This window comes from Schistosoma haematobium, chromosome 3 (genome assembly GCF_000699445.3).
Source record: "Schistosoma haematobium chromosome 3, whole genome shotgun sequence".
Taxonomy (NCBI): Eukaryota; Metazoa; Platyhelminthes; class Trematoda; order Strigeidida; family Schistosomatidae; genus Schistosoma; species Schistosoma haematobium.
Genome location: NC_067198.1, coordinates 14,520,692 through 14,533,894, shown reverse-complemented (window position 1 = coordinate 14,533,894; position 13,203 = coordinate 14,520,692). Strand labels below are relative to the sequence as shown.

Below are 13,203 nucleotides of genomic sequence, written 5' to 3'. Positions count from 1 at the left end.
GTTGCCAGGTATAATAACAAAGAGGGGTAGTAAAGATGAAGATGACTCGATGTGTGAAATACATAACTTTCGATGTCAGTTTATTATGAGCAGTAACTAGGTTTTGAACAAAATCACTTTTTTTGAAAGAAAACTGTTTATTTTGATGAAATCAATTCTATTTCATTTTAAACACTTTTTTCCTTTCAAATTAACCGATTTCCTTTATAGCTGCTAAACTCCGTAGATCACGACTTCGTGGAACGGATAGCTTAGTTATTAAATTCAAAAGACACACTCTTTCAAGAAATTATTATCCTAGTGAATTAGTTCCTAATTCTGTTGTGCAATATAATGAACAATTAAACTGTGATAAATCTTCCAATCCTAATACTATTTTTATGACTACCAATACTACTTCTACCATTACGACTATTAACACGAGTAATAGTAATGATAGTAGTAGCAATAATAGTCACAGTAACAGTACTGAAAAACGTATGCGCTGTGATCAAAATAAAATTTTATGTATTTTAACTTCACCTCTTAACTATTCGTCAAATTATTATCCAAGGAATACATGTTATGATGGTTATCAGAATCATCCTCATCATTATCATAATAATAATCGTCTATTATCTCCAACTACACTGACCACATCATCTATTGCGTCTAGAGTGAAATGGGGAGCAAATTTAACATTGTTATCTAATTCTCTTACAAATGATCATGATACCAATGACAATATACAAACAAATTATCCTATAAATCATCAATATGATTCTGAATCGAATACAAAACAATTCAAACAATTTACTAATGAATTTAATACACACGAAAATTTTTTATCGCCATCATTGTCATCATCTTCATCGTCAACAGTGATGCTTAGAACTTGTCAACATGATTTAGATAAGATAATTCTACATCCTAGACCTAGAATACCGCCGAAACGTTTGGATTTAGCTAATCAAGATTTGGAATTAGCCTTGAAAAGGGTAAGATCTACTATTTTATTTTCTGTCTTCCCTATTTTGAATAAGAAAATTATTATGTAATCGTTTTCTATTCTGGGATTATTTGATGTTTATTGTTTAAATTAGCCGTGATAGATGAAATACAGTTTCTTCTTAAGGAGATGGGGAACGGTAAAGAAATTTCAAACTTCAGTTGAGTGCTTTTAGACGGGTGGTTTGATCAGCTTACGATTGTTAGTAGTAGTTAGAGTTAGTTGGAAACTGAGTGTATACTATATGGAACACCAGAAAGTTCTATTTTATTACTCTTTAGTTATACTAACACTCTTTCGTTTATCCATAGTTAGGTATGAAAACTTTGGGTTCCGTAGCAAACATCCCATGGAAAATTGTTTGTGAAAGATTTTGGCTATATATTGTCAATATTATGGGTGTGGTTGGTTAATGTTATGACTCTTATGACACTATTATATGTGTCTGACCAGAAAAAAGCTACTTCTCAATCACGATGTAATACTGGTATAGAAGTTTATAGTGGAAAGTACCACACAAGTCGATATATGTAGTCTATAACTAGAATGGAACAAATATTCGATACATTTTACTTTTCATTACTCTCTCGTTAAGATTGCGATTATCATTAACGGTGATAGTGTATTATATAGGGATCCATGACATATTTCTCCGTATATTTAAACCTACGAAATAAATGTATCTTCGTTCCAATTTTTTGTACTTATTAATAATCAAACCAATCATCCGTATATTGAGATTTAAAGTTGTATGATATGAATATAGAGACAGTTTCGAGAAAAATCATAGTACTCTTAGTTTCATCTATCCTGTTTCAACATTTAAAGTGATGATTTAATGCAAAGCTATTGATACGGAGCGGAATAACCAGAGATAATTCCAACGATAACTTCTGTACCCTGTTCAACAGCTCCTATCTTTACCAGTCCAAAATACTCCAAAAGACAAATCGTGTTAAGATTGATTGGAAGAGATTAAAGAAAAATCACTTCACATCCACGCTAATTTAATAATACATCAAGTAATTTCAGTGGTTTTTATTTACAGAATTTATCAAGTAACTAGTCATTACATTCATGAGAAATATGAGTCAATAAATACAACGACATCCTTTAGGACTCAGCAAACTAACTTCATACGCACTGAATCAACACAAATGAAAATACACTGAAAATAACGAACAGAATTCACCATAAATCAATATTTAAATTTTAATATTGGTTTCTCCTTTAGTGTTGTATTTGGGAATTTAGTATCCCCAACACCTAGATCCTACAATCTATCAATTCATATGACTCCTCACGGTTATAACATCGTTGAAATATTCATATTGGCAAACTTTACTGTTCAAAATCAACCAACATTTCTTATTGACGAGAACTCAACGATAAAGTACTTACATTGGCAACTTTAGGTAATGTGATGGGGAAATTTTGACCTAATGTAGAGAAAACTTTGATGTTTGTGCACATATTTAAAAAAAAACCCACTTATCTGGTTATATATAGTTTAGTTCCTTACATACCCCATAAACCGACTGGACTTCCCATTTACTCAATTTTACGCAAATATGTTAATTATTACCTTCGTTTCTGTTACATTATCCTGGTCACTTTTGTTTCTTTTCATCTAGTCGGGATAGTCAGGTAAGGTGACTAAGGCCAACGGATATCTGTGTCAGGTTCTATGTTGATGACGTCAGTATATGTCTTCCTGTATGATTTCGATATTTCTCATTAGCTACTTTTGTATAATTGAGTAGTTTGATACTTTATTAAAATTAGTTGTTGCTGACGTAATTTCAAAAGAATTTAGTTGAAGTATTTTTTTTACGCATTTTTAGAGTCTTAGTGATTGCACAATGCAGTCATCTAGTAAGAATTATCACAATAGTTCAATCAAGAAATCTTTGGCTTATAAAGTGCGGTTAAATAACCCACATACTGGGAACAGGGATTCAACAAATAAGAATCTTGTGCGTCGAACGAAAGCAGTTCTACGCTCAAAAAGAAAACGTCACAAGACATTTAGTAATTCACGTCGTCAGAAATCCAAGGCTGGTAATGTTGTAAGTGATTCTGTTTTGTCAGCCGAATTTTATAAGCTTCTTTAAATTCTTTCATTTTAAAATTATTTTCAGCAGACCATCCGAATCGTTCGTAATTAGGAATTACAGTAAGGTACCTCGAAACTTAACGCTTGGATTGAAAGTATAACGTTTTTCTATAAGAACTATCAACATGCTGTTTAAAGATTATGTGTTTATTTGTAAAAGTTTGGAATTTTGTCACTTTTGATAACAATTGAATATTTTATTCGTGTGCTTTTAGCACTCCTGAATGGTTTATATTTCATCTCTTTTCTATCTCTGCTTTTCTTCTTTGTAGAAAGGCCAAAGACATAAGTCTAGTGGAAATTCTCCTATTACTAATTCAACAGACAATAGTTTTGTTTCAAATCAATCACACATTGTTTCAGATGATTCTGTAATTAATGATTTAAATGAGGATGGTGATCGACTGGTGAATGACAACCTATCACGTCTTCCATTGCCAAAACTTACTTTAGCTAAAAATAGTGTTGGTGAATTTAATGTAGTTGAAAATCGTGAAGAGAACACTGGCAAGTTTCCTGAAATATGTGATCGTAAAACTACTACTAATAACATAACAGTTACTAGTATGAGTAATGGTAATATCGATAATTCAGTTCTGAATAGCTGTCAGGCAATAATTAGTCCGTCGTCATTATCATCATCATCAACATCATCTAAAGTTACAACATGTAAATCTTTAAAACGGAAATCTGATAACAAACAGAGAGTAAATTGTTTGAATAATGACAAAATAGTGAATAAAATTCCTCAGATCAATTCGGAAATTTTACAGGACTCCAATGATGTAGGTGATATTATTACTGATGAATTAGAGCACAACTCTAGAACGGTTATTAGCTCGGTAGATAAGCTTGAACAAATAACAACAACTACTCCCACAGGATCTTTCAAAACTGATGAGGAATATTCTACATTTACAACGACTTATGAATATACACCTGTTATGAATTGTGCTGTATCGAATAAATCTACTGCAGATTCAACAAACCCATCGTCAGTGTCACCTCAGCAAGTAATACAGTGGGAAATTCCGAAATCCACTAGGTAATTTTTTATATTGATACATACATTTTTGTTTATATGAAATATATGTCTAGATATATTTTCATGATGGGTTGTAATCCCTCAAGTGAATAGTTTAATTAGTAAACTTTTATTGTCATTCTGGATAGCGTTATATCCTACTTAAAATGAAAGATTCATGATTAAACCATTCAGTTTAGAGAACACAACATTGTCAAAAGCATCCAGTTTAGCCATAAGCTTTTTTTTCATTTCAAAATATCTTTAGATAGGACTCGTTTTATCGAGAATAAGTTGCATGTATTCCTATGAAACTGAAAGAAATCCATCTTGTCCTTGAATATATATTTGTATAATCATCATATGCTCACTAGCGACTGGCTTTAAGATGGATTTCTTGGAGTTTTAGTGAGAACTAGTGGCCAGTGGAGTCCAATCCGTGTAGTGTAGAGAAAAGTATCTACCTCAGACAACGGATGAATGGTTGCGCAAGATGATGTGTGGACTGAAGTTAGACATTAACAACATTGGATGCCTGCCCAATGATCTAGAGGTTAATCGTTCTCATGCGAGATCGAAGGCCCTGAGTTCGAATCCCATGTACGGGATCGTGGATGCGCACTGCTGAGAAATCCCACACTAGGGCGGAATAGCCGCCGAGTGCTTCCAGGTTTCCAATGGTGGTTTAGCTTAGATCAACTCATGAATTCAACTATTAAAAATTACTACAATCTTCACAATCCCCCATTTTGACAATAACTTAATTATGACATTAACTTTGAAGCTTTTTAATATTTGATTTATTGAGCAAAATAAAAGTGTCTATATCATTTTAGCCGCCAAACTCATCTCAGTATGTCGAAATCCTGTCACAAATGATAATAGATTTATATCATTCATTATTTTTTTTAGTTAATGAAATTTCGGAAAAATAGAATTATTTGGATTAATGACCACATGTCATGTTGAATTGATGAGATGGAGTCAAGTTTTGAAATCAGGGAGTAAATTATTAATTACAATGCAATAATTGATTAGTGTAAATACTCCAGTCCTATGTTAGGTTATTTACCTCATACTATGAATAACTTAACGTTTGCATCACTGATTGAAACTATGGATGGCTTTAATTTAAATTTATGAAATTTTTTTGTTCTTGTTTAAATTGTATAGATTCAATAAACCTTAATTTTGTTTCGGTAATCTGTTTTTACGGTTTTATTTTATCACAATATTGTTACTAGATTTTACTTGGTATATTTTTTGGTTCTCTGATATACCGAAAACTATTTATTCTGGTTAAGAAATAAGACTTGAAAATTACAGGTATAATCTTGTGCAAGTTGAGTGATATTATGGATAGGTTGATTGATTAAGACTTATATTAACAATATATTGTCATACTTATTAATTGTTGGATAATCTAGATATGAACTATACTATGACATGAACTATTGTATGCTCACATTAATTATAGTCACTAGATTATAGAGTCTTCCAGTGACTAGTTCACATTATACTGGTTAGACCAATAATTTTCTCTAGTAGCATAATGATCATAAAAAAACAACAACTGGATATCCTAACACCTATTGGTCCATATAGATCCTTTTGTCCTTGGTGATCAGTTAGAAGACGAAAACAGCAAGTAGCTTTGTCTTCTATTTATGTTTTGTCCAGCACTGACTTGAAAACTCACAGAATTACGTACAACAATTACACGGCTACAACGCAATACAAATAAGTGATTATATATATATATATATATGACAAATCACCGCAGAATAGTTCCGAAAGTCCCAAATATTAGTATTGATCTAACAGTATGCATATCAACTTATCTTTCAATTACTTCTTTTTAGCCATTGCTGATAGTTTACAAGGTGAGTAGTTATTTAATTAGTTTGCTTATTCATCCACTGTTTTTTCTACTAAAAAAAATCTGTTTCGTTGTGTAGATAGATCTGGTAGAAGTTCTTATTTTACTAAGTTGTTTATTGCTTTTTTTTCATTTTCCTATTAATAGTTTGACTGATAATCCAACTGCATCAGGATTTGTACAGTCTGTAGTACATGTAAGTAAACCATGTTTCTTTTTAACCTGTTTATATAACAAAATAAATATGCTTTCGTTTAATATTCTTAATCTTTACATCATAGTTTTCATATTACCTTGCCTAATAGACAGATTTTTCAGCCCGGGATAATTTTTCATAGTTGAAGTTCGGTGGTCTTTGTTTTAAGGAATATCATTAGCTTATTAATAGTATGAATTATTTGAAATCATATTAGTATAACGATAAACTTTGAGTGGTTTAAAATTAGAGTAACACACATTTAAAACTGTAGGGAATAGGTTTTCATTCTACCATTTTTCGAATAAAGCTGGGAATGTCAGGTGTTAAGACTAGATTCAGTTTTTTTTAATGTCGGGTACTTAGTTTTAATTCATATGGGTTGGTTGTTTGGATCTTCCCATTGATATCTTAGAACTGCAATTGATCAGTCTTTTTTTGGTATGTGCTTGTAGCTATTTGATCGACTACTTTGTGTGAATCAACAAAATATAGCAGTTATTATCAATCGACTTGAGTGATCGTCATGCTGCGTCGCGAATCGATTGAAGTTAGAACCGTACCACTGGACGCGGGCCCAGTGGTTTTAATGGTTAAACGTTTACTGTGAGAACCAGAGGTAGCATGTCCGATTCTTGGTGGGATCGTGAGTAACCACTAATAAGGAGTACTATAATAGGACGAAATAAATGTTCAATCCCCTTTGGTTTTCAATGACACCCCAAATGAGATTAACCTGTGACGAATACCACTTACCCTTAACAGTTATTTCACTAAAAACGCTGTATTTGACTCTAACTAAGTCGATGAATATTGTTAACCACTTCCGTTCATATAAATTTTCGCATAACATTTTTACTTTTGACGACTATTCGATGAATTTTATGTGGTTGCTTTCTTATACTCAGCCTTATTCATTCACTCTATTTTTCTTTTTCTGTCTCACTCCCATAGAATACATTGGTTAATCCTTCTTTTGCTATAACAACAACACCAACCACACCTAATCAAATCTCCTGTGGTCATTCCATAAATTTCACTAACCAACATCAAAATAGTTCACATTTATCTCCAAGTAAGTTTTAGTTATTTTTCCAGTTTCATATGAAAAAATTAGCATACCTTTCTTTTCATCTGTAATACTTTACATTTTATATGATTATGCAAGAAATAATATTTCCAATATAGCGTTGTGGATATTGTTGAGTTTGAATCGATATCATGAATGAATCAGTGTTAGACATTAACACTGTTGGACACCAGCTGGGTGGTCCAGGGGTTAAGCGTTCGTGTGCGTGACGGAAGTCCTATGTTCGAGTCTTTTTGATGTGGGATCGTGGATGTGCACTGCTGAGGAGTCCCATACCAGGACAAAACGTCCATCGAGTGATCCCAGGTTTTCAGTGGTGGTCTAACATTGATCCATTCATGATATCAATTAAAAATGTTATTTTATTTGCTCTTAGTTTTGATTGTGTCAAAAAAGCTCATGGTTAAATGAAACTTTCAATGTACTTGTAGTATGCAACTTTGTAAATCAAAAAATTTACATTTCTTAATCTTATATTTTGGGACTAGTTTATACTATTCACTTCTGGTCTGACTTGACACTGTATTACAGTTGATCACTTAAGACTTTTAAACTGTCTTGGTGTAAACAGACTAGATATTGTAAACGGAACTCCAAATGTATTTATAATTCTTTTTAATAAGAAATCGGTTTGATTTTGTTGTGGATGCAGAATAATGTGCCAATCATTATCATGTTAAGTCTAATGATGTCCTTGGACGTTAAATGGACATTTCCTATTGGCCATTATTTATTTCATTCGTTAAATATTGTACAGATGTTGTTTTCTATTTTATGGTACGATATGGTCTGTTTGGTTAGTATATAAATAGAGTATGTCTGAAATGTAATGATTCATAACTCAGAGGCTGTGACTTGCGTTCTTGACTCAACTGGCTGAGCTAGACAGGGAGGCGGGGCCAATTAGAACTCGAGGCCGTCCATTACGTGTTTTCCGTGTCACTGTAATCGATCGATAAAACGCTGCTCCATCTAACCTGCAGTCACCCGATACAACAGATTTCCATTATATTATACACCTGGTTACGTTAATATAACAGATACAAATAAAATGAGTCAAGCTGTCTATCCACAGGTGCCTTTTGTTCTCTAATATAGGAAATCATGTGGGATTACTATAAAACGGTGTGATCACCAAGGTTGATGGATTTCTGAGGAATCCTATATCATCTATGTAGAATAGCAGAAACCAACCACTGAGTTGACTGTTCTAGTTCTGTTTATTCATTTATCTTGTCTTGTTTTCCTTTATGACCGTTTTATGGGTTCTTCCTCTTAACTTCTATGTGCTGTAATTTGAATCAGTCAATCACTATCAGAATTTACTCTGATCCATTCATCCAATTAGTAACCACTTATCGATGGATGCTTATACACTATGTCTAAAACCTCTATGAATCATAGAAACCCTTAAGTGATAGTGTAATGAACAGGAACACGAGTGGGGACGGTCAAATGCATACCACAAGAAATTACAGAGTATCTCAATAAAATCTGAGAACCATATAGTAAATAGCTAATTTTCAAAATATTAATCCATAGTATCAAATTTGATTGTTCCTTTGCAAATATCAGTCCATTGTCTCAGATTTCATTGTTCATGCATTTTCATACCAATTGCGTCCCGTTTCCGTTCTTACCTTATCGATCTTCTACTGAAATACATTCTATACCTAACCACCCTTATATGGATATAAGTAACCCACACCACAATAGTAATCACTAAGACAAAGCCAAATAGCTATTTCGACCCAACTATTTTATATCGCACAATTTTAGCCGAGCTGTGTTCTCTGAACTGAGTAGTCTAATCGTGAAGCTTACATTGCCTTTTTGTAATATTTTGGTGTTTTTGAAATCGATTTGGTGGTTGTTGAAAATGGCATGATTTGTTTGGATTGAATAATGATAAATTTTAAATGTTTATACTCGCACGGTATTACGAATGACTTACAACATATCGTGATACTAAATATCAGAAGTTTCAAACAGAAACACTAAACTTGTATGCGTATTCTCCTACTCGTCTACCATTTGAAAAAGAAAATGAGAGATCAATATACTGGAAATCAAACATTCAATATCTAACGGATGAGATGGAAATAGTTGTAGCATCGGAACTAATAGTATAATCTCGTGACTGAGGATGAGTGTAAGATATTGACTATTGAAAAGACATATATGGAATATAATTTCTGAATAATTCCAATTTGGATGTATATTAAATAGAAAATTGATTCAATATTGTACAATGGATGCAGAGAATTACTTATTGTGATTAGGTTTACAGTAGTGAACGGAGCTGATACTATTATTGTTGCTATTCTTACCATAAAACCTTTTATTCTCCTTACTTAAATTATTTTCCGTTTATTATCTCATAGTCCCTCACGAATGATGATACTAGTTTCTCATTTTAATTTATCTCTTCTTAACTGACTTTTATTAAGCTGTTTGTAAATTTGTGGTCGCTTTAACTGGTGTATTACTGTTCTAGAATTAACGTTGCTTTTTTTCATGCTTTTATTATTAACAATTTTCTCATCGTCGCTAACTGAACTGCCCTCCCTTGGTTTGTTTATTTGCTTATTTACTTCTATGGAAAACAAAACCTCTTTATTATTGGGATGTCTCGAAAATTTTCAGTCTGACTAAATCTGTTTTAGTCGGATAGAATATATCAGATCGCTTAGCTGACGATCTATACAACTTACTGAATCATGTTTTTTGAGCTACAAATTCTGGAAAAATATCAACTATCATCCAATATGATTTATAAAATATACTTACATGTTTATTGATCTTCGGGTTTATGTTTTGCTTGGAAATTGGTACTTTCTATTTAGAAAACCCATTTTTCTGTCTTTGTGGTACTTCTCTGTGGATTTTAGTCTAAAAATAACCACACAGTCGCGACCAGTTTTATATTTGTCTAATTTGGGCACCATATTTATTATGTTCAGATGTCAATGCTTTGGGTTAGTCAGGAGAAAACTCTGGACTTAGTGGTAATTGACACTTATTGGGAAGGCATACCTGGAATTTTGTGGGAATTGATGATTCATTTGGGATTCAAATCCGTGCTATCAAGTTTTCGAGTCCGAGACGTTACCCCTGAGATATTTGGATTTCAGGAATTTTCTGAGAGATATTCCGTATCATGATGTCCGTTCAAAACATTGTTAATTTCTGTATATTTTCACTAATTTAATTTTTTATCACCTAAACATACTGCAGTGATATCAGAGTTTTAAAAAGTGGAGAACATGATAAAATTCTCTTTATTTATCACTGCAAACAAACTGTACGCACATATGTGAGAAAGTCTCGATTCCCAAGCCAATGACAGTCTTTAATCTTAGTCATTATTCAGGGATTATATCTGTTACTTGTCAGATGTTTATAATTGTTTATCCTCTACTTATAATTTTAGTTCATCCTGTCACCATGTGGAGTCGTTTAACCAACCCTTTGCCAGCTCCAGATCCTCCAACAAAACTATTTAATACTAAACGTGTTCCATTTCAACATCCTCCTCAGCTTACTCCTACTATTAATGATTATAAATTTCAACAATTCCCAGTGATTGGATCGGGTAATTCTATTAGTAACACTCAAGGAATTCCACAAACACTAGTCACAAACCATTTGCCTTATCATATAACATCGAACTCTACGACTATTCCAATCGATTCAATTGTTCATTTGCCTACTGATGCATACCTAAAACAAAATACGAATACTAATGTAGTGGGCTTGGTTACAAATCCTTTACAATATTCAACATTGTGTAATCCTAGTCCTTTAAATGATTTGAATTCTAAACAGTTTTTGCAAAATTTGAATAAAATACAGTTGAGTAGTCAACTTTATTCATCTTTTCCTACTCATATGCATCTGTCTCTACCTCCACCGCTCCTTCCAACTACTCAGTTCTCACTAGTATCGTCTTCATCATCACCAGCAGTCTCATCACCCGTCTTCAGTAGTGGGAATCAAATTCATCATTGGCCATACACAAATTTCCTATCAAATTCAAACATTTCCAAATTAACCGGAAATATCCCTCTAGGTTATGATACTACATCATTATTAATGCCTTCTGGAAATCCAATATTAAATAATTCTAACGATAGTAATAATATTCAAAATGGTTTCTTATCATATCCTTTTTTACTTCCTAATTCAACATTTACAAACACTGGACAGCTGAACCTATGTAGTTCAACTCCTTTGCTAGGAGCATGTCCATCATCTTTGCAATCAATGCTTGGCGCATCATACATTCTTGGTGCACAGAACCTTAATAATAATAATACCCAAGGTCACAATCGTAATACTCTTCAAAATTGCATCTGGCTTCCTTAATCTTATTGATAAACCTTTCTAAGTGTATTGTAATTCAGTAGTTAGATAGATATACCCGTCTTTATTTGCGTCGGAGTGCGTACGTGCCTACTAGCCTGTTTTTGTATGCTTATGTGATTAACTGTATTATAAATATTATGATATATATGTCAATAATAGCAATTTTTCCTTCAAATACAAATGAGCATGTAAAGATTTACAAAATAGTTGAGAAATGTATATGCATGACAGGATTATATCTTTGTTCACTTTCTACATATATTTCTCTATTTTGTTTGTATATGTGTATTTTACTTGGTCTTCACTTATACCCTGGTTTATTAATTTACCATGACAGTCGTTTCCTTTCTTTCTTTCTTCCTCTCTCTCTCTTTATAATATGTGTATTGGTTTAGCTGTATTTATAAAGAAATAGAGAGCTATTGAAATGCACTTAAACTCCATGATTTTCTTTTGTTGCGTTGTGTTATATATATATATATATTCATGAGCTGTACAAGATAGAAATGGTTTAAGTGAAATTATTTACCCGAATTTTTTGTCAAATGTTTGGATATTTACCAGTATGATTTCTCGTCAGGGTCGATTAAGCTCATCCGCTTTGAACGTTTAGAACTAATGCTTCTGTAATTCTGTCAGTAATTAAACAATGAAACGATATCCCAAGATACTGGACTCAGAGAGTAGTTATTCGATAACATATATGTATGTGTATTCATTTATTAGGTGAACTTATAAACTAGGAGAAGTGCAATGTTTAATAATATATAGCTCACCATCATTCACGTTATTCCGTAGTATTTCTTACTGGAATATCAAATCTTCATTTCTCACTTGGTTTATTTTATCTACTCATTTAACTTGAATAGACTAATTAGCTTGACGGTTATATGTTTACTATCTGCCAATAAATAACTTACATTGTGGTGTCAATTCACTCAGATTACTGGCCACATTGTAAACTTGGCAAACAGAACTCCGTAATTACTGAAAACCAGACATAATATTGATTGTTAACCAGTGATTGAGCTGTATGAACTACTTACTGTGTATAAATGTATATATCAATAAATGAATTAATTATTTTTGCATTGATGATCAGTTTGAATCAGATCATAATGGACTTGAACATTGATTATCAACTAACGATTGTATATAGTTGAATTCACTGTGTTTATATTTATGAATCCAATTATGAGCAGAGCTGAAAAAATACTTGTGTTCGATGTGAAATTGCACACTATCATTTGCATTAATCAACTAATTGGGATGTGATAACATTAGAAAAGACAGACATAAGTTTATGTGCCAAATAATTTAATGAATACTGAATAATAAATATTCTTACATGACGCCAAATATCATTATATGTGTCTAGAAAGAATTCGTTGTTTTCAGTTTACAATACTAATGACATTATTCACTCCTGTGTCATCAAAACATTATAGTCACTGATGGATTTCTGATCAAAATAGAATATTTGATTTCATTTAGCTGAGCGTCCACCTAAATCGTCGTCATACTATTTTAAATCTAATGATT

The 13,203-nt window shown here is 32.3% G+C and overlaps 1 protein-coding gene across 1 annotated transcript in view; it reads left to right on the top strand.

Moving 5' to 3' along the window:
* MS3_00010584 (uncharacterized protein) overlaps positions 1-12,099 on the top strand; it is a 43,775-nt gene extending 31,676 nt beyond the window's left edge. The window contains exons 4-9 of the mRNA XM_051218964.1: positions 211-977; positions 2,833-3,057; positions 3,377-4,149; positions 6,155-6,203; positions 7,158-7,278; positions 10,727-12,099. Coding sequence (XP_051069033.1) covers positions 211-977; positions 2,833-3,057; positions 3,377-4,149; positions 6,155-6,203; positions 7,158-7,278; positions 10,727-11,661 — 2,870 coding nt within the window. The 3' untranslated portion in view covers positions 11,662-12,099. The remainder of the gene's footprint in view (positions 1-210; positions 978-2,832; positions 3,058-3,376; positions 4,150-6,154; positions 6,204-7,157; positions 7,279-10,726) is intronic.
* Positions 12,100-13,203: the final 1,104 nt, after the last annotated feature.